The following is a 23,226-nucleotide window of genomic DNA, read 5'->3' as shown; positions in this document are numbered from 1 at the left end:
CAGATACTGAGTCACAGATGCAGGACACATACCAGGGAATCTATGCCCTGGCCACGGGATACCCACGCTGCAGGAGGGGAGATGGAGGAAACGCTGAGAGGAGCCAGGATCAAACCACCTGCAGAGGGGCAAGGACAAGTCACAGCGACTTCTGTCCAGAGTGTGGTATTCTGGAGAGAAGAAACTGGCACTGAACTCTGTGTCCACTCAAATGACCCCTTTGAAGGCGAGGCGGAAACAAAGCCTTTCTGAGACAGACAAACATTAAGGGAATCTGTCACCAGCACCCACCTTGCAAGAAATGTTTTAGAAAGTTCTTCAAAGAGAAGTAGGGTAGGTCAGAAACTGAGATCAGAAAAGTGTAGGAAAAGGGATAAAATAAAGCTTTTTGTGCATGTAGTAAGTACGGCTTAAGGATAAGTAGAATGATAGCCATGTTATCGGGACAGGAGGGAGGAACTGGCAACGTTCTGTCATCAGGACCTGTACCACCTGTGAAGTGGTACTGTGTTATCTGAAGGTAGGCTTGAATTAGTTGTAAATGTAAACTCTAGGGAAACACTAAAAAAAGTAACAAAAGAACTATAATTGATATGCTACGAGAAAAATGAATTACATAAATATTCAATTAAAACCAGAGAAAGCAGAGAGTGGAAGACAAAAAGGGAGCAAAGAACAAGGGTAATGAATAGAAAGTAATAAACAAATATGGTGGATAGTAATCCAACCACGTAACAGTCACTTTACATTATCAATAGACTAAATATACCAATGAAAACAGAGATTGTCATAGTGGATAAAAACCCAAGACCTGACTATGTGTTGTCTACAAGAAACTCATCATGAATGTAAAGACAGAGACACGACCCCAATCAGAATCCCACCAAGTTATTTCATGGGTGTTGACAGACCAAGGCTACACGGAGCGGGAAAGGCCCAGAATAGCCGACACAACACTGAAGAACAAACCCGAGGAGTGATATTACCTGACATCGAGACTTACTATAAAAGCCACAGCAGTCAGGATGCTGTGATGTCGGTGGGGAATGGACAAACAGATCGACAGACGGACAGCCCAGAAACAGGCCTCACACACAACCAGCTGCCCACTGACACAGGAGCAAAGGCAATTTAATAAAGGAGTCTTTTCAACAAATGGTGAGAGAACTGAATGTCAACACGCAAAAATAAATCTAGACACAGAACCTTTCACAAAAGTTAAGCCAAAATAGATCACAGACCTAAATGTAAAACATGAAGCTATAAAAGTCTTAGAAGATAACATAGGAGAAAATCTAGATGACCTTGGGTTTGCCAATGACATGTTAGATACGACACTGAAGGATGATTTGTGAAAGGGAAAAAATTGACAAATTGGACTTCATTATAATTAAAAACTTCTGCTCTGCAAAAGGCAGTTGATAGAATAAAAAGACAAGCCAGAGACTGAGAGAAAAATCTTTGCAAAACACTTATCTGAGAATTATTCAAAATATACAATAAACCCTTAAAACTCAAAACTAAGAAAACAAACAAATCAATTACAAAAGGGGCAAAAGACCTGAACAGACACCTACCAAAGAGGATGTACAGATGGCAAACAAATACAAAAATGTTCATTCAACACCAGATGCCATTAGGAGCTGCAAACTACAATAGTGGAACACCACAGTGAAGGCCAAAAACACTGAGGACTCCAGATGCTGGGAGGATGTGGAGCCGCAGAACCCCCATTCTTGCTGGTGGGGATGCAATGGTACAAATCCCACTGGGGACAGCTTGGCAGTTTCTTATAAAAGCAATCACACTTCTTCATATTCACACAAATGAACAGAAAATTATGTCCATATAAAAACTGCACTGGAATGTTCATAGAAGCTTTATTACAGTTGCCCAAACTTGGAAGCAGCCAAGACGGCCTTCAATAGGCAAATGGATAAACACACGACGGTGCATTTGTACAATGGAATATTACTCAGCAATTAAAGAGCTAATAGGCCATGAAAAGACATGGAGGAACCTTAAATGCAGATTGATAAGTGAAAGAAGCCATCTGAAAAGCCTATGTACTGCACGATCACAACATAACACGCTGGAAAAGGCAACACCTTGGAGACAGCAGGAAAAAGCTCAGTGGTGGCCAGGGTTCCAGGTGAAGGTAAGAAAAGATGAACAGGTGGAGCACGGGCACTTTCAGGGCAGTGAAACCACTCTGCATGACACCGTGTTGACGGATACATATCATTATACATGTGTCCAAAACCACAGGATGGACACCACCGAGAGTGACCCTGACATAAACCACAGGCTTTAGCTACTAAAACAACAATGTTGGCTCATCGCCTTCAACAAACGTTCTACACTAATGTGAGACACTATGCGTGTGTGTGTAGGGGTGTGTGTGTGTGGGGAAATAAACTGCCCAAAGTCTTGCTCCTGTCATTGTCCACTCCCACTAATAGTTAGCCATCTTCATTAGTTTTAATACTATCAAACATGTATATGACCGTCTACACTTCTAGGAAACAAAACGGAGCACACAGCACTAGCCTACTCTTTCACTTAACGGCATGTTTCAGAAGGCATCCCCTCTGAGTACAGAGCCGATGTCATTGTGGAGGTGTCCCGTCATGTACCTAAGCAGTCCCCAGTGACACCTGTGTGGCTTCCAACCTGCCCTTACATACACATGCCACTTTGAACATATGCATCTGGGTAAATTCTTAGAAGTGGGTGATTGCATGTGAGTTTATAATCTGATAGATATTGCCATCTCTGTTATAGCCCCAATGATGGTCAAAATGCTCCCATCATGGCTTAATAACATGTTTACTGAGAACTCCCAGTTCTCAGTTTACTCCCAGCGTAATGTTCTTACCTGCCCACCTGGGGGCGGTGCTAGGAGCAGCAGGTCACCACCAGCTCCCCACGGAGAAACAAGGGTTGGAAGTCTTATCACCACATGGCTCTTACCCAGCTGGAACTCGGTCTTGGGCTTCATGGCAGGGAGCTTGCACTGCCACTCAAAAACGTCTGGATGGGAGTGCAAGGGCTGAGGAAGCCCGGAGAGAAGTTTGAGAATCAGTCACCATCCCACGGATTCTCAACAGCAAGGTCTTAAAGGGATAGAGACAAAATCAGAAAATAAATTCAGTACTCGAGGAATTAGAAATAAAACAAGTGGAGATACGTGTTAAATAACCTTTCAAAAGCCTCATCCTTAAAGAGCATTGAATCAAATAATAAAGAACCAGTTTCAAGAGTCAAAATGGCTAGTTCCACATGGTTCAATGCCATTTTAGAGTTACACATTTAGATCAACATTCAGTTGAGAAAAATGAAACCAACACCAGGGCACCAGTTTCACTCCCCTGGGGCTGTCGGTCTGGCCTCTAGCACAGCGTGAGCACCCGTCTCAAAGGCAGATGTGAATATTTGTTAGTTACTTCTGACATATGCCCAGATATATAGACTTTAAATTGCTTTTCCACTTATGTCTACAAAACACGTTGCCTTTAACACATACTACCTCCATGCAATGTGCATGTATAAGATATTTTGGCTCCACAAAAGAGAAATCATTTCTGAAGGGGAAAAAAAAGTTAGTGGCCATTATCAAAGACTGATCAGCATAACTAACACATGCTGAAGGCTAAGTGCGTGGAAGACACCGTTCTGAAGACTTTATGTTTGGTACCTTCCTTGGTCCTTATGATAAGACTAAGTAGGTACCACTTTCACCTCCACTTTATGGAAAGGACAGAGGGCCACAGAGGAGCGAGATGGTCTCGGTCAAGATCACATAACCTCTTAAGGGGGGCATGGCAGAGACTGTGCTCCTACCACACTGCAAAACTCTCTCTGTGCGGCCAGGGGCGGGGGTCCCGTAACCCCGAGCCTGTTACTGTTCTGTGACCTGGGAACAACAGTATTACATGGATGCTGGCATGCAACAGGGACTCTGATTCCAACCCCCACTTCCCACCATAGTTAATATGACGCCCCTGAACACTAACACGGACGAGCTCATCCTGAGCACTCCGCTGTCGCACTGCACCCTGACGCAGCATGCTCATCCTGGTGGAGCTGCCTCTGTCCCAATAAAGTTCAAGGTCCTGCCCTGCCAGCTCTCCCAGAGCAGCTTTGACCAGATCACTGTCCTACTCCAGGGCACAGAGAAGGCTGAGCACCTGTTCGTACCTGGTGAACGAGGCTGTGCCTGCTCTGCCTCAAGTCCAGTACCGGTGTCTGCGCACCCCGCCGCCGTGGCAAGGTCAGCGTCTGTGAGGGTGCAGGCAGCCAGGCCCCGCTCTGCCTCTCTGGTCAGCGCGCTGCCTGCAGCTGCTGCTAGGCTTCCCTCCTGCATTGGGCTGGACGTGCGCAAGGGATGAGAGAAGGGAGACAAAACACCTCTTGGTTATAAGCCTGCCGGGTCCAGGCACTTCGAGCCCCACAGAGCAGCTTCCTTTTCATTCTAGGGATGACATTCAAAATTGCTTCACTAAGAGTTGATTAAAGTGTTTTCTTCAGACAAACACACATGCAGCTAGTACGATGTGAATAAAAATAAGTCAAAGAGCTGGTAACACATAGATAACTGGGGGGCAGAGGACAGTGGATGTTCTTTGGTAGGAAATGTGGGAACGGGTTTATTCCCCCAAGTTGTCACCTGAATGTCAGGCCTGTCATTAAGACTGAACACTTAACTTTATTCCAAAATGCCTTCTTTTATAACACTGAATAAGAAGTGACAACCCACCCACCTAGCACCAGTACACCTCCGCACATGCATGTGGATGCACATGCATCCTTGCATAGTTGCTCATCACTCACGGACCCCATATTTACACGTTTGCTTGCATGCTAAATGTTTTAGTAACCCCAAGTCAATACTCATGATGCTTTTGGAGTCACCTGCAAACACTCAGAGCAGCAAAAAATGTGAGTTACCCAATAGGCATCCACAGGTGAGGTTGAGTAAGGCCGCATGCCGTCGCATTTCAGCTCTCACACTGAGTGCCCTTTTGCAGTGTACTCAGTGACGGGGTTTAACTGCTGTCCAGTGTTCTGGAGTGCTGGAAGGCCGGGATGTGCCTCAGGAAGAAAACCCATGTGCTGGTGGGCTTTGTTCAGGCCCCGATTCCAGTACTGCTGGCTGGGAGCTCAGTGCTAGCGAGCCAATAGCACATATGGAACAAGGTGCCTTTAACTAAAGTGCTGTGACCAGAGACTTGCAGGGACCTTGCTGTGTGTTCCCTCAAGGAGCAGTGGTTCGGTGTAGGCAGTGACTTTGGAGAGAAGAGCCAATGACGACAGGACTCAAGTGCATATACAGCCCCACACACGCAAACCCAGCCTCACAGCCAGCACCCACACACACGTGGACAGAATACGCTTCTACACAGATGAACTGACACCCGCAACTTCAGGTTGCATTTTTACCCTTTGACACAGGCATTTTTCCTGTGAATTTTTTTAAAAAAAATAAACTACTTTTAGAATAATTTCAGATTTTAAAAAATGTTGCAGAGATACAACTCAGTTGTTGCAGATGAATGAAAGGGTCACTGTGGAAAGTGTGGGCATGCGCTGCTATAAGACACTCAAGGGTGTAGGCACTTCCAGTGTCCATTACATCCACCAGACTCTTGAAATATGGTGGGATTTTACTTCTGCAAAGCATTAACGTAGGGCAAGTCTGCATTTTGCACTGATACCTAAGAGGCTTAAACACTATTATCTTCCTCTCATATAAGACAGTTACTGATTTTCTCGATCGTAACAGGTGTGAAGAAGGAATTATGTTGGCCCTGTTCTGCACTAGTCTTTCCAGGTTGGGCCTTTGGCAGGAAGGGCCTGCAGAGGAGTCTGATGCGGAGCTCACGCCCTCAGGGACTCGGTGGCCACACTGCTTCGCTCATGGCTCGAGTGCCTGTGTTTAGGTAAATTGTCTTTATTCAGAGAGGACCTTCTGCCTTCAAGCTGCTAGTGAATAAAAATTACCAGCCTTGAAGGGTTGGAACCATGTCATATTCTAAAAGAAAAGCTAGTGAGAAACTCAACGGCAGGGCCACACCCACGCTCATAGTACCTGAACTTCCTGTCTTCTGAGGGTTGTGCCATGTTTCCTTCACGAGCATCCAAATTCACATGGGCGTACTGTGCTGCTACCACATTTTCTGATATATATAGAAAATTAGAGACCGACATTATGTACACATGTGTACGTACACATATTTTATATGGTTATAAAGTCCAGGATTCCTTTTTATACTGACTTGCATTTTAATTTCAAAATAGTGTTCCATGGTAAAATGTGCTATGAACTTTTAAAAATGGGGCGGGGGGATGACTTAAAAAATCCTACTACTAATATATGTAAAAGCATTTCAACTTTTTACATCTAGTCCATACAATCCTTCCAGAGAACAGGGCCTGGAGAGGGCCTGGTCACTGTGGGCAGGATGGCCAGACCATGGGAGAGCACTAGTGTGGGTGGCAGGCCACACCCTGCTTTGGGAGAACCTGATGACAAAGACATGAAGAATGAAAGGCTGACATGCTTCTGAAGGGCAGAGGTTTTGTTGACTTTTCGTCAGTCTACTGGTGTTTAGCTGATTGGTGTGGAGTGTTACATCACAAAGATCCCTGGCAATACTCATCATCCTTTAAATTTAAAACAATGACAATGACTATTGACGGATAGACCAGATAGGGCAGAAACATGGAATAAACTACTGGGTGAGCTCAATACCATGCATGGCAAGCACCACCCCAGAGTAAATTTTATCAGGTATTGCCTCACCGAGCAGGTGCTCACACTTCTCATCCTAGAACACTAGCTTTTGTTGATACAACCAAAATGGCAAATCCTCTAAGTGTGGCATGTTGACTGTTTTGAAAGACTCTGGACTGATTAAATTAGTTTTCTTGACTAGAAAAAGCTTCAAAAACTTTTCTTTATTGAAGTGGCAAGCTTGTGATAGCATTTAGCAGTTGTCCAAGTTTTAAGGGGCTCTCCTTTAAAATTCAGGAGAAACATACCAAGCTGTGAAACATTTTAAGTCTAGGGCTCAGCTGTGCCTCTGCCTCGGGGAGTGACTCCTCGGCAGCTCTCTCGTGGGCATGCTATGGTGGATAGTGCTATTTTTTACAGAGGTGCCAGTGAGAGCAGAGTTGGCAGGTAAATCAGCAGTCACCAAAATAGGACAGTGGCCTGGGTCTCACAGGTATGCTCTATAAGCTGGTCCTTAATGATGGCTGCGCCCAGTGTCGATATCATACATTAAGGGTCACGTCTAGGGGAAATAAGGGCTATTTGTGAGTTTTTCATTACTCTTTTGAAGTTAGATCACTAACAAATAAGAGGATATGATTTTCTGAATTAGTACTTTGCTACATCTCCAAAGTAATGAAGTTTGCAGACAAATATCAAGAACTAAAATTTACTATTTGTTACTTTTATCAAATTAGAAAATACAAATGTGCATTATTTTTAGCCTTCAACTAATGCAATCTGTCAACAGTGACCTGTTTGTGGTAAATTGTACAATAAATGTACACCCTATAGGAGCAGTGTCACACACCTTTGTCCTCTAGAGCGTGCACTGGGCCCACCAGAAGCTTATGGGAAGGCGTGGATGCAAGCCGTGCGGCAGATGTAAAGCCTCCTGGGCTCCTGGGGCTGGGCGCCAGCATTTTGGGGCAGCGGACGCCCCAGACAGTCGAGTCATCAGGAAACTCCTCAGGACATGGCACTTCCTGAAACAAAAGATGAGCTGAAAAAAAGCAGCCAGCCCCCTGTGTCATGAAATTTAACATGTTACAACTTTTAAGATAAAAGAGAGAAATTAAAGAAGAAACAGACATAGCACTGGCAACCACCCAGCTGACGACGTCGTGATTGTCATTTTTTCCCCCAGAATTAGACCCTGTCATACCCCAGTGGGCTCCACCGCACACAAGGGTCACATGGTCTTTTCATTTGAAAATTCTAGAGGAATCACGAAGATAGCACGGAGCTCCCACATGCCCTTCGGCAGACTCCTAGGGTAACATTTATAGAGCCCTAACATCCAGGGAACTACATGGCACTAGTGACCACGCCATCGTTTGGGTTTCCTCACCCTCCCACTTGGGTCCCTCTTCTCAGACCCCGTCCTGGATGCCGCACTGTGTTTAGCTGTCACGCCTCCTTAGCCTTCTGCAGGCCATGCCAGGTCACGGGTTGTTCCTAGTCTTTCTCACACTGATGCTCTTGAATCCTGACCAGGAACTGTATAGAATGTCCCCCAATTTAGGTTTATTTGCTGTTCTCTCAGGATTAGACTGGGGTTATAGATTTTGGGGACTAGCATCAGGGGTAAAGTACCCTTTCTTATTACATCATGTTTGGTGACATAAGACATCAAGTCAGTTTTTCACTGGTCAGCCAGTCAAATTGGTGTCTGCCAGGTTCCTGCACCAAATGGCTTGGCTCTCCGCTTTCCCTCCTCTGCTTGTTAAAAGGAGGTCACTAAGTCCAGCCTATACTCAGAGGAAGGAGAACTGAGCTTCACCTTCGGGTCAGAGAAATACCAAAGAATTTGGGAACAAAGTAACTAAAGTAATTTGGCCATATGAATGTCCTGTTTCCTCTTATAGTTTTGCCCGCTAATTCTCAGACTCGCCCGTGGCTCTTGCTGCGACTTTTACTGTGGCTCTAATGGCTGCTTTCTCTTGCCACACATTTCTCTCCCTGACTTGGATCTTCTGTAAGGATGTTTTGTCCTTTCTCTCTCACGCATGTGTAGCCATACGGATATTTATTTTATTTCTTGCTTTACAACCTGATGCCACTCTGGGCTACTTCTTTCCTGCTCACGCTGCCCAGGTGTGGCCACCGGCCACTCAGGTGGCCCCTGTGAAGCACTTCGTCCCTTCCTTTCTGGCACAACGAGATGCTCCCAGCTCCTTTATAGTTCTCCTGCTCCAGCCCCAGAATTAGCTACTTATCCATAAACACAAAAGTCCAGTTTTAGAGTCTATGACAAAGGAAGAAACCGCTGAGTCAGAATCGCACTTGCCCAAAGCCCTTTGGCTGACCCTAAAACGCCCGTCATGGTTTACACCCGGCGGTCTTCACGGATTACACTTTGTCTCTTCTGACACTGCAGGCAAAGCTGGCTGGTCATTCGCCAGGGGAGCAAACACAGGATAGAGCGACTGGCCTCTGCTCAGCGCCGGGACAAGCGGGAAACCTAGCACAGGTTTTCAATCAAAGCTGAATAGTCGGTAAAATGCACCTAAGAAGCAATGCTATTATATCTGAAATCCAGCCCACTTTAATGTCAAAAGGTTCAATAGGACTCAAGAGCTGGGTGACAGTTTACTTAGCAGAGCCCACCATGGGGTGAGAACATGGCTGAGGTGACAGGCTTCCCGCACACTCCAACACATGCTGGCAGAGCCAGGCCAGGGATGGAGAGAAGGCAGCCTGCAAACTCTCAGGGCTGGAATGCAAGTGGGTTTGGGCTGACACAAAAGCCACCATCACCAAGAATGTGGCGGGCAGTGAACAGGCGATGCTTGTCTGCTGAGGTGTCTGACAATGGACTGCTCCAGTTCAGTTCCATCTAATGGCCTCACTTCCCAGGCCTTGAAGGCATGCGTGCCCCATGGGGTCTCTTGTCTAGCAGGAAGGCCCACGATGGCGAGGATCACAGCATATTCCTTCTCAAGTTCTGTATCTATTGCAGTGCCTGGCACAAGTAGATACTCAGGTAACTTGTAGGACAATGTCCCTACATACACTCTTCATATGACACTGCGTTTCTTGGTATGCTCTTACACTCACCGCCTCCTTTATCTGGACAACTATTGCTAAAACAAAGAGAAGATCCATTTCATGGGTGAAGGGAGCTTGACCTACCTTTGGTTTAGGGGAAAATCTGCTTACACTGCGTTCTCCAAAGGTCCTGGCTCCTGCGGGTTTATTCTTAGGCTGGGGTAACCTAAGGAAAAATTTGCAAAATTCTAAATGCCCTCACCCTTAACACATATTCTCTCTGCATCACGACCCCACCTAAGCTACCTCCTTCTCTACTTGACCAAGCCTGCAAACATAACAGAACATGCATAGATGCCTGGGCTGGTGAACTCAGGCGCATCTAACACTGGTTCAGACCCACAGACTCCCTCAGTTCTCTGCACCCCTTTCCTTGTCCACCATGTGCTTTAGCTATCTAGTGCCTAGATAGCCAGCAGTGGTGGAAAGGACCTTTAGCAAGGTCTTACAGATGGGACTGGAAGCCAGACCCCTCTCTTGCCATCTCACTACTGCAAGTCCCAGAGGAAGCTGTGCAGCATTCCACATCACCATGACCAGGTATCTCCCGCCACATGATTTTAACCAGCTGTTTCTTTACCCATAATTTTCTTTGTTTCCATCTTCAAACACAGAAAAAGCAGATGATAAAGAAGAGATAACCTTATTGACGCCCCAAGCCCCAGAAGAACTTGCATTTTCTGCAATAGAGAAAAAAATAGCATTTAATTATTGCATTGGGTAAAAACATCATCTTTTATGCTAAACTTCAACTACAAATAAAAAAAGTGGAATAAGAGCTTATAGGAAAGTAGTGGTATCAGCTTTTCAAATACTAGGTAATTTGTACTGGGAAGAAGAGACTTAACTGTGGTCACAAGGCTTTGCCCTCCTGTCTCGAGTTCCTGCTACATGGTATTCATCATCACCCCCCAGAACATTGCCGTCATCACCCGACTTGCTGAACACAGCTCCTGTGGCTGTTTCCTATTTTTGTATAAGGAAGACCTCGTAGCCTTCCATCTTGAGTGCTCCTGAGTCTAAATGGGTCGGGTCAGCTTGACCAAAGTCTCCCTCTGGCTTCCAACAGGCACCAACTCCAGGCGGACAGGGGCTGGTTGCCGGCCCCAGCTCTCCGCCCCCACCCCTGCCATTCATCTAGGAGAAGCTAAAGCCAGACCTCAAGTCCTTAGCCCTGCAGGCCATTCGCCTCCATGGGGACCTTGTCCTTCTTTACACTATATTTTCTAAGAAACAAAGCAGATCTATGATGCACATTGAGCACCTTGTCAACCATTTTGGATTTTCTATCCCACGCATTTCCTGCCTATGACATTCCCTGCAGCAACCACCCACAATGCTATGCACTTAGCAGCTCTTATACAAGCTGTTCTTACTTTGAAACTGGGCCTCGAAAGCATCTTCATTTTGATCTAGAGATGGCCATTCATCTTGGTCATCAGACACATCAGGCAGTGTAGGAGCCTGGAACACATTCATGATGAAGCCTGAGAAGGAGAAAGAAGTATAAGCAGGCTGTGGAGGCCTGCCCCGCGCCTGCTGTCAGGGGCCATACCCGAGCACAGCTTCACCTAAGGCTTCCTTCGTGTGCACGGTGGGGGATGGCTGCCCCGTGGACGGCGTTGCCTGGACCACTCCCAGCGACGTGTTTGGAGTCGTGTGAAAAGAACCTGTGTTCACAACCTTGTGTGTGTCACACCCTGTTAGAGAGATAGGGACAAGATGCAGTGCTAGCAGGGGATCAGAATAATCTACAGGGACACAGTTCGGTAAGAACTTTCTTACAATTAAACACTCATGGGAGCTGATAACTACCACTAAGGACCTCCATTATTACACCTCTCATGGCGTCACTTTTACCTTTATAGGTCACCTGAGGCAGGTAAGACAAGAATTATCCTTTAATAGAAAAGGGGATGAAAGCTTAAAGAGAACAGGCAGTCAGGTCTAAAATCATATCAAACTAGCAGCCTGGTCATAAACAACCCTTGGCTCCCTCTATGCCAGGAGACGCATGCTGACAGTCCAATCGTAAAGGTTCACTCAAGCTGGCTTTCTGTCTCACTCAGCTGGAGTCTGGACAATGGCGCACCAGGCCCATCAGGCTGGCCCGCACCTGGCTCCTCCCCTGCACACCTCGGCCTGGGCTCTCCGCGGCATGTGGAAACATTGGGGACCTCCCCGCCCGAGGGCTCTGCACAGCCTGAGGTAGGTCTTCCATGCCCACTGCATGTGCAGCCCCATCTTGCAGCCCTGACACAAACATAGCTCTCCGTGGATGTCTCCCCATCCCCTCTGCGGTTCTGACGCCCCCTCCATGCAGGTGGGGTTGTCTGTTCCATGCGTGCATGCATTCTAACTCCCCACAACAGCGCTGGCACCCAGAAAGTCTGGGTTCTGTGCAAGGGTCTCCTGCTGTTTCAAGCAGCTCTGTCCTCACTGAACTGTCACTTGGGAAGGATGTCACAGTCATGGCAGGGGGGAAGGAGGGGATAAATGTCCAATCTGTTTTGTATTTTATTTATAAATTTACCTTCACTGCAAATGTCTCTAACGAAGCAGTACTAAAGAGAAGTATAACCCTTCTGATCATACTTTTAATCGCCTTTACTACCTCATAATATATTAAAGATGACTCTTGTTCTAGATAAATTTAAATTTTTGCTAAGAAATTTAACTAAAAAGTTCTCACAAATCAAGTTTCTAAAAGATTCTAACAAGGTATGACTAACGAGTGGGTTTCTACCCTTATTTGAGAAGTCCAGGGCTTATCTAACCCTACATTCTGAGGACGCACAAGCTTGCACCCAGCTGCACTCAGGAACCAGGGCTACCACACAGCCCTCTGGGTGACCTGGAGGGGAGCGGGCAACAGGTGGACACACATGGACAGTGACCACACATCATCACCTCCAGTCAGCTCTGCTCCGCTCGGCGGCTTGAATCCATGAGTACTTCTGGTCACACATCTGGAAGAGAAAACTCTTTGAAACACACTAACTCTCAAGAAAGAACAGTGAAAAAACCGTCAGCAATTATAAGCCTGTTGTTACAATATGGATGGAACTGCTTAAGCCTATAGTGTAAGTGAATAAAATGTCTGATTTTTGTTTTCATTTCCTCTTGAGGAAAATAATTCTCGCAGACACAAGCCAGGTACTAACGTCTGCCTGACACAGCGGCACTGCCATTTAATACCGTGCTAACCGTCCCTTTATGCGCAGGGCAGGGCAGGACAGGACAGCGGCTCCCTCGTTCTCATGACCCCACTTATGGTGCCAGCTGACGGGCTACCATGAAGCCCCCCTCAGGGTGCGGCAACGTACTGCTGTCAGCTGCATGGCCACCACTTGTGATGAGCCAGTAGCCACAGAGCATTGTTCGCCAGACCGTAACATTTATCAAGAAAGACTCAAGGCACAGAAGACGTTTATATCAGCTCAAGTACAACTGCGACAGTGGATCTATTTAAATTTGCTAGGATTCTCTTAGTAGACCCTGGTAAGGTGTAAGATAGAAACTGCAAAGCACTTAACATTTTATAAATCCCCACTAAATTGTCATAAAAGCACAAGTTTTTATATGAGACTCCAGAGAAAGGTGCCTGCCCTTTCTCTGTCATGGTCAGCTGTCCAGGCTGCTGAGAATGCCATGGGGGTCCATTCAGGTCCCGACCTAGGCCAGGGTCAGGGCCAATCTGAAGTGCTTCTTATGGAGACCCAAATGTTGACCAGGTTGGAGTTTCACAATGTTATAAGGGAAAGTGGTCTCCGGCTCTCACAACCACACTGTTCCGTCTCTGCAGGGGCAGCCAGATGCACATCACTTCTGCGGGGCCTGTCGCGGCTGCTGTGCTCGCCATTTCACAGCTGCGTAAATTAACTGTGAAGAAGGAACGGATCGTGGCCCCCACTCAACTGCCCTCCTATGGACACGGCAAGATGCAGGGCCCAGGTTGGAATTACTGCCGATGTGAATGAAAGAGCGTGATGGCCCTGAACCGTGTTTCTGGGAGAAATCACTGACGGATGTTAACCTTGGACACCAACGAATCAACGTTTAAGGACCGCAATCTGTGCTGAGGGCTTTACCTAATGAGAGAGTGTGAGCTACACTGTAGCTTTTATTTTTTCTAATGGATCGATGAAATTGTTATCTGTTGAGAGAGAGAGAGGCTGAAGATAAAAATTTAAAGAAAACAAGTGATGTGACACCATCATTTCAGAACTCTAGGAAAATCCCTCAGAACTGGGGCGCCTCTGCAGCATTGCCTGGACAGACCCTGGCCCAGCCATGGGTGCTCATCGCACACCGCTCTGGGTAGGAAGACAGAAGGAAGAGGACAGCATGTGTCTAGGAATTGCCTGGACTGCAACAATCCCTGCATGTGTTCAGGCGAAGTCCATCAGCAAAGGCAGTTTTGGTTTAACAGCTATATGGCCTTTGGGTATTCAAATATTGTTGAGTTCAGCATACTGAAAATTTTTAACTCAGGAAAGAAGTATAAAGTAAAATGCTCTAAAAGAAGCCTGAAAAGTAAGTAATCTGCAAGAGGTGGGGCTAACATTTCAGTGGCCTGGTTTAATTCAACACGGGAACCACTGTCTGTTATACCTGCCCCAGTGCCACAGACCGTGCCAGGGCTGAGACCCATCCACAGCACTGGCAGCTCTAGCAGCAGCTTTGGCTCACCTGGCATCTTTTCCGGCTGCTGCAAACATGGAGTCTGTCACTGGCTGTGATGTCAAAGGAGCAGGAATCATACTCTGGCTGACAGCTGGGGACACCAAAGTGACAGTGATAGCATTTGCCTCAGGAGGAACAGCTGGAGGTGCCTCTCTGGGTCTCTGTCCCAGGTGCTCTGAAGTCTGCTGTGTGACAGCCGGCAGAGACGGAGTACTCGGTTCCTGCTGGGAGCCGACACTGGGCCCCATGCACAGTGGGTCAACCTTTCATGGAAAGCAAACAAACGAAAGCAAAGCCATGAAGTGTACAGCACTTGTGACTAGCTATTACAGCTTTCAAACACTGGCATCTGTCTTCAGAGGTCCCTTTCCCCTGGAGTTATTCTGCAATGCACAGGCAACATTGACAGAGACCAGTCCCCACATGGAGCTCTTATGGGCAACCACAGACTCGATGGGCAGCTCATACTTCTAACCGCTGCTCATCAGGGTCTAAGGCCAGTCTCACTGCTCTTTACTTAAGTCTAGGAAAAGACCAACAAGTCAATGTTATCAAATGTTCATCATGGTGTCTTTTCTGTTAAAATATCCTCGGTAGCTACTCTCTCTCTAATGAACAGGAAACATGAGCATAAGCTGCAGTTACACCTGCCACACAAGCACGGCTCACATGGGACAGGGAGCAAGCTCTTCACTTAGATTCTTTGCTTTCTTACTCAGTGTACTTAGACTATAATTGTATACTCTTATGTTACCAAGTTAAAGACAGAAGAGTGAATTCCTCACCCTGTAAAAGTAGTCTCATCAAATATATAGAGCAAAACTAGCTATTTCACCAACAAATGGACATACTCACAGGTTCTGGCCAAGATGGCCGAGCAGAAAAATGCTGTGCTCGCCTCCTCCCACAACCACATCACAGTTATAACTACATTACAGGACCACCACCCTTGAGAAGCATTTGAAGCCCAGATGAATAGAAGTCCTATAACTAAGGACAGGGAGAAGAAGCCACTTTGAGATTGGGGGAGGTGGTGTGCAGAGGCGCCGACCTGGCGGCCCCACACTCACATGGGGCACTTGAGCATCAGGAGGACATCTTGGTGGTGGGGTTCCCCCTGAGGAGCAAAGAGTCCTGGCCCCACACTGGGCTCTCCATTCCAGACCACCAGTGCTGGGAAGAGGAGTCCCCCACAACATCTGGCTGTGAAAACCAGCAGGGACTCAGTCCGGGTGACACAGAGAGCGGCTGGAGGCCCGGGTGTCCTCTTAAAGGGCCTGCACAGATTTGCCTGCTCTCACTCACCCCGAGCTCCAGAGAAGGGCCAGCAACTTGGAAAGGCCAGAGACGAGTAAGGGGAGGAACTGAATTGTCTGGCACAGGGTGAGGGCTGGGGGGGCAGCTCTCTCGGAGACTAAAGCGCCACTGTCCCTGTTGAGCCATCCTCTGGCACAGCTGCAGGTGCAGGCAGCCATCAAAAATGAGTATTAACCTATAATAACTGCTCTTGCCTGCCTGGTGATTCCCTGTGACCTCGCCCCACTCAACTCTTTCAGTGCCCGTTCCTCGTAAGTGGCAGTATCTGCCAGCACTGCAACTTTCCTAAAATCTCTCAAAGGTCCACAAAGTGCAAACAAATAGTGGATGACCTCGGCATGCCCTATGCCTCTGGCAAAGCGGCCCCCAAACTAGCACTAGCAGTGGCCGGCCTCGCTTCACAGCATAGCCTCTCCGAAGTGCCTCTAAGCCCAGCACTGGCAGCTACCAACTGCATATCACCTTGCTGTTCCTACCAGGTGCCTCTGGCTGAACACAGGCAGCACCTGAGCCCCTCCCAAGACGACCCAGAACCAACACACCCAGCAGCAAGCTTTGGACCACACCAGAGCACCACCCAATTAGTGCCACAAATGACACAAACAAAGGGTGGACCAGAGCACAGCCAAAGCGAATCCCACTCCATGGGGTTGGCTCCCACACATCAGCTCTGTCTGCTGTAGTCACGGCCAGTCCTCACAGCCAATCAGCCCAAGGGTCAGTCCCACCCACTGGCACACCACCAATCGAGGCTCAACTACAAGAGGAAGGCACACACAACACACACAAAGGACACTCCTGGAGCACCCAGCTCAAGTGACCAAGAAGACTGTGCCACTGAGCCCTACAGGACACCTACTACATAAAGCTACTCTATGAAGATTGGGAAAAGTAGCAGTTCTACTTAATACATAGAAACAGACACAGGGAGGCAGCCAAAATAAGGAAACAAAGAAACAAGTGTCAAATTAAAGAACAGAACAAATCTCCAGAAAAAGAACTAAACAAAATGGAGATAGATAGGCAATCTATCAGATGGAGAGTTCAAAACACTGGTTATAAAGATGCTCAGTGAACTTAGGGGAAGAGTAAAGGAACTCAGTGAGAACTTTAACAAAGAGATAGGAAACGTAAAACTAGAGATAGAAAATATAAAAAAGATCTCAGAAATGAAGAATACATTATTAGATGGAGTCAACAATTAGATGAAGCACAGGATCAAATCAGTCATTTGGAAGATAAGGTAGCAGAAAACACCTAATGAGAACAGAAAAAAGGAAAAAGAACCCAAAACAATGAGAGTAGTTTAAAGGGCAAGGGTACCAACATTCACATCACAGTGGTACCAGAAGGAAAAGACAGAGAGCAAGGAATTGAAAATCTACTTGAAGAAATACTGACGGAAAACTTCCCTAAACTGACAAAGGAAATACACATACAAGCCCAGGAAGTAGAGTCCAAAACAAGATAAACCCAAAGAGGCCCAACATCAGGACACATCATCACTAAAATGCCATGCTGGGAAAAGACCAACAAGTCTTAAATTCAAAGAGAGAATCTTAAAAGCAGAAAGAGAAAAGCAGTTATCTACAAGGGAGCTCCCATTAACACTGTCAGCTGATTTCTCAAAAGAAACTTTGCAGGCCAGAAGAGATTGGCACAAAAGACTCAAAGTGATGAAAACCCAGTACTTACAAACAAGATTCCTCTATCCAGCAAAATTATCATTTAGAATCAAAGGACAGATAAAGAGCTTCCCAGACAAGAAAAAGCTAAAGGGTTCATCACCATGAAGCCGATATTACAAGAAATGTTAAAGGGACTTCTTTAAGAAAAATAAAAAAAAATAAAAAATATGAATAAGAAAGTATCTCAAAGAAAAAAATTCTCATTGTGAAAGGCAAACACATACTAAAAGCAGTGGGTCGACCAACACTAAAGCTGGTACGAAGATTAAAAGGCAAAAGCACTAAGGTCATGTGTAATTGCAACAGTACATTAAGGGATCCATATAAACACATACACAAAAGAAGTAAAAAATAACAAAAACATGAACATGAAGGGTTGAGTAAAAATGGTAGTGACTTTACAATGTGTTTGAACTTAAGTGACCATCAACTGAAAACAGACTGCTGTAGACATAGCTCGGTATATGTGAAGCACATGGTAACCACAAGCCAAAAACCTACAAGAGAGATACAAGAAATAGAGAAAGAAATGCAAAACACCTCTACAGAAAGTCATCAACATACCAGAGAAGAAAAGAACAGAGAACTATAAAAACTGTCAGAAAGCAATTATTAAAATGGCAACAACTGCATACCTATCAATCATTGTGAAATGAAATAAATCAGACAAAGACAAATACTATGTGTTCTCACTTATATATGGAATCTAAAAGCCAAAATAAATGAACACACAAAACAGAAACAAACTCAGAGATACAGAGAACATTTTGATGGTTTCCAGATGGGAGGGGAGTTTGGGGGCCTGGCTAAAAAAGGTGAAGGGGTTAAGAAGTAAACATTAGCAGTTACAAAACAGTCACATGATGTAAAATACAGCGCATGGAATACAGTCAGTAATATTGTAATACTATGTATGGTGTCAGGTGGGTACTAGACTAATTGGGAGATGACTTCATAAGCATATAAATGTCTAGTCACTGTGCTATACATCTGATATAACATTGTAAGTCAACTGTATTGAAAAAAAAGTTTATAATGGTCATCGAAAAAGATTAAAAATGTCCTATACCATATTCTCACCTACCAAATTAGTAAAGATTAAAAATAATCATAACATTCAATTCTGAAGAAATATTTGTGAAAAGAATAATCAGATTTTCTCTATCAGATAGCAAAACATATAGCAGAGCTGCAGGGGATACAGAACGATCAAGGAAAAAACTATCACCCAAAACAAAGATGAAGAAAATCCCCCAGAAGTGTGGGACCAAAATGCTCAGGTACTGAACGTAACGGGTGGAAAGCACACCATCATCACGTCATTGCTCTGGGGAAGCCACCGGCACGGTAGAGGACAATGGCGGGCACGTTCCAAAAAGCAGGAACTAGAATGACTCTGAGCTTCTCAACACAGACAAGGAAGCCAGAAGGCAGGAGTGGTGCCTTCTAAGATCTGAGGGGACGTAGTGACTGCCTCCCAGAACTCCATGCTCAACCAAATTATCACCCTAGTGCGAGAGTAGAATAAAGTTGCTTTTAGATGTGCGTGAGAGCTCAAACAACCCTCACACTGCATTTCTACAAAAAACTCTTGGAGACTGTGCACCACCAAAATGGGCGAGTTACAGAGCGATGGTGGCAAGGGGCCCAGAAAACAAACAGGGACACACCACAGAGGAGGAACCAGGGGAAGATGGCTGCCCCAGGCCAGCCTGGGGGACAAAGATGGAAGGCTCTGAGAGGGGTGTGGCCAAAGAAAATGAAACTAAGCATGTATTTGATGCACTTAACCATAATGAAAGGGCACGTCCAGTCTCTTCAGAGTGTGGGGATACAGGACTGGTAAGTACCAAGAAAACACAGCAAAAGAAATGAGACAATTCTTTTAACAATTTCTTGGAACTATCCAGGGAAAATACATTACGCAAAAAAGGAAATCCAAACAAATTAAAAAAAAAAACAATCCAGTAGAAACATAAATATATAAACACACAAAAAAACATGTAAATGCACATTTAACACTAGAATTAGCTCTAAAAACAGGGCACAGAAAGGTGCAAACAGAAAGGAAACCAAAGGTGTCAAGCACACACACCTCAGGACTCTCCTGGAAAGCAGGCAGGCTCTCCTGTGGTGGCTCCGCCACTTGATGCAACTTCTTATGAAGTTCATCCATTTTCTCTTTCAATAGCTGTTCTTCAAAAGCATTTGCTTCTTTCCTTTTCATGTAATGTCTATCTTCATTTACTTTAAGATAAAAAATGGTTTGCACACAGTTTAAATTGAGGCCATAGGATTGCAATTGTTTTACTAACCTTTTCCATATGTATTAGATTATCAGAACTGAAACATGTATTATCGTTATTCTGCTTTTTATTGATTTAAATTAAGGTAGAGTTGACATATAAATCATTAGTTTTGGGTATATGACATGATACTATATTTATATGTATTCTGAAATGATCACTGCACTAAGTGTAGTTATCATCTGTCACCATGTGTGGTTACAAAAATATTTTCCTTTTGATGAAGACTTTAAAGATCTCTCTTAGCAACTTGCAAATATGCAACACATTAACTACAGTCACCATGCTGTAAATTGTATCTCCATGCCTTATTTATTATATAACTGGAAGTTAATAATAACTTTGTACCTTTTATCTTTACCATTTTGTTATTTTGTTATTATGCCAACTCCCACCCCAGGTGAGCAGCAATCTGTTGTATCTACAAATTTTTTTTTTTTTAATTCCACATTTAAGTGAGGTCCTACAGGATTTGTCTTCCTCTGACTTACTTCACTTAGCATAATGCCCTCAGGTCCATCCATGTTGTCATGAATGGCAAGATTACATTCTTTTTTTTCATCACAATAATATTCCATTGTGTTTGTGTGTGTCAACCACAATTTCTTTATCCATTCTTCCACTGTTTTTGTATCTTGGGTATTAAGAATGATGAAATAAACATGGGGTATGTATATCTTTCTGAATCAGTGTTTTCATTTTTCAGTGTTTTATACATTGATTTTGTATCCTGCAATCTTACTGATTTGGTTAATTCTAACATTTTTTTGGTGAAGTTTTTCTATATATACCATGTCATTTGCAAAGAGTGAGTTTTACTTCTTCCTTTCCAATTTGAATGCTTTTCATTTCTTTTTCCTGTCTAAATGTGCCTAGTACTTTGAACGTTATGTTGAATAAGAGTGGTGAGAGCAGGCATCCTTGTCTTGTTCCTGATCTTAGAGGAAAAGCTTTTAGCTTTTCACCAAAGAGTATGTTGGCTGTGGGGTTGTCACATATGGCTTTTATTATGTTGAGGTATGTTCCCTCTATTCCCACTTTGTTTAAAGTTTTTATTATAAGTGGATGTTGAATTTTGTCAAACGGTTTTTCTAAATCTGTTGAAATGATCATATGATTTTCATCCTTGATTTTGCTAAGTGATGTATCATGTTGATTGATCTGCGAAACGTTGAACCATGCCTACATGCTGGGGAAATTCCCACTTAATCATCGTGTATGATCTTTAAAAATGTACTGTTGAATTCGGTTTGCTAATATTTTTGTTCAAGGTTTTTGCATCTATGGTCGTCAAGGATACTGGCCTGTGATTTTCTTTTCTTGTGGCGTCCTTATCTGGTTTCAATATCAAGGTAATGCTTGTTTCCTAGAGTGAGTTTGGAAGTGTTCCTGCCTCTTCCATTTTTTGGAAGAGCTTCAGGTTTGGTGTTAATTGTTCTGTGAATGTCTGGTAGAATTCACCTGTGAAATGTGGAAGAATTCACCTTTTAATTATAATTTTTACCTGTCCTCGGCATGGTTACTTTTAAGTTCAGGGCATACAAGTTACGAAAATTTACATGTCTATCAACAATAATATTTGGTAATATCAAAACAAACATGGTTGTGGAAATCATTTGAAAATGGAAGTTTTTAAAAGTTATAAATCTTTAGATGCTTTCTAAGAAGAAATAAAAGCAAAGTACATTGCAGGTAGTCCCACTTCCAATGACTCGTTAACATAATCATGTCACATACAAATCAAAACGCCTAAGACTTTAGGTCATAGTGTGTGAAAGAAAAATGTATCTGTGCATGGCACAAAATGGGTCCTCCATGAGTGTGAACAGTTCTCTCAGGTGTCGACCGATTGAGAAATTAGAAACATAAAAGGAAGGCTGACAGAGTGACCATAGCGCAAGCAGCTGAGATGGTGTGAGCCCCGAGTGGAACAAAGGCTCATTTTCCTCCAAGGTCCACACCATTACAGCAAAGGACGTGCCAACAGCGGTGCTGACATTCACGGTTTTCTCTGAGGGAACCTTGACGCACTCTGTAGCCAGAAATGACATGGCGCTTTATCAGAGGACTCCTTCTAACGTGTAGTGTTTCAGATCCTGGGAAATCTCTTCTCAACTCCAATTCCTAACTTAGTCCCTTCACAGTACCAATGATGGACGCAGCGATTTAGAGTTGCTATATATAGAAGTTCAAATCTATACAGGTAATGTTTAATCATTTTAAAACACCTATTTCACTAAAAGCTAAGGCAGCGCAGATGTGGCTGTCTGCTTCGTGCTGGTTCACCTCCAAGCCCTTGGATAGCCAGGCTGCCACACAAGCACTGACCAAAGATGTTCAGGCTTCTGATAGATGTGCTGCAGCCTTCTTTGCATTCTTTTAGCACAGACAACTATCTGTTTAAAAATGTTAGGCACTCAGAAACGAGGGTTATTTTTGTGACATAAAAATAAGTGAATAAGAAGACCACAGTACCCCACTGCTCATGCTTTCTCCGCTGATTGTACTTCTGGGCTCTCAGCTCTTCAAAGGAGAATTCTGAGTCCCCACGATTGAGCTTTGCCTTGCAGTACATAACCATCTGCTGGATGTCTGCTCTGGCTGCCAGAGAGGGCTGTGCAGAGTAACCCGATTTAGAAATCATGACCACCCTTTGTTCCCTATAATGGAGAAAAATACATGATTTGCAACACTGTACAAAAGCAGCTCTTGAGGGAAGCTAAGGAAAGATTAATGCACTGATGGTACTTGCATATTCGACTCTTTATCACAAGCTGAAGATGTTACTCCAGAAGCTTCTGAACCCTAAAAAGACAAAAAAGAAGCATAAAGCACTCAATTAACTGAATAGAAATCAGCTCCCAAATTATTTCACGAAACACGAAAACACTTGAAGGGCCTCTTCATCAGCGAGTAGATTTAGATGTGTTCTTTTAAATTATAATTAACATCTGAAGCTTTAGTTTGCACAGTGAAATCTTACAGTAACTTCGACAACTAAAGACTTCAATTAGTCTTTAGTGATGTACAAAATTTCTACTTGGTAGTGGGGAAGGGCTAGCATCTAGGCCATGGCACCTAAGCGTTACAGGACTAACATTCCAAATGCCACATTTAAAAAATCATTAGCATTTTCTTCTGGCACTTTCTATTATCCCCAGGAGTTCCCAGTGTGAGCATTCATTCCCGAACCTGGTATTTACTGACACCCCTACATGTCGTGTCCCGTGCTAGTTCCTGGAAATGTGATTGTAAACAAGACCCCTCACTACTGTCTAAAATGTCACAATGATGAGGTGGCAAGTGTGCGCAGGATGTTACTGGGGTAGTTTGAGTACCTATCAAATCAGGAATGTGTGCTCTGCCTCTAGGGATGTACTACATGCATGAAATGTAAACAGGT

General features: G+C 44.6%; 1 protein-coding gene across 1 annotated transcript in view; it reads right to left on the bottom strand.

Annotated features, from left to right (window-relative positions):
• Positions 1-23,226, bottom strand: part of BUB1 (BUB1 mitotic checkpoint serine/threonine kinase) — a 36,388-nt gene that overhangs the window by 5,712 nt on the left and 7,450 nt on the right. Inside the window, 14 exon segments of the mRNA XM_039872603.1 lie at positions 2,974-3,087; positions 3,090-3,116; positions 4,201-4,370; positions 6,092-6,179; positions 7,587-7,761; positions 9,911-9,992; positions 10,407-10,506; positions 11,203-11,313; positions 11,398-11,526; positions 12,737-12,795; positions 14,519-14,775; positions 19,613-19,764; positions 22,299-22,483; positions 22,576-22,628. Of these exon segments, the coding sequence (XP_039728537.1) occupies positions 2,974-3,087; positions 3,090-3,116; positions 4,201-4,370; positions 6,092-6,179; positions 7,587-7,761; positions 9,911-9,992; positions 10,407-10,506; positions 11,203-11,313; positions 11,398-11,526; positions 12,737-12,795; positions 14,519-14,775; positions 19,613-19,764; positions 22,299-22,483; positions 22,576-22,628 (1,702 nt within the window).

This window comes from Pteropus medius, unplaced genomic scaffold, assembly GCF_902729225.1.
Source record: "Pteropus medius unplaced genomic scaffold, Ma_sr-lr_union100, whole genome shotgun sequence".
NCBI classification, from domain to species: Eukaryota; Metazoa; Chordata; class Mammalia; order Chiroptera; family Pteropodidae; genus Pteropus; species Pteropus medius.
Note: the sequence above shows the minus strand (reverse complement) of the source record. Positions and strands in the feature narration are given on the sequence as shown.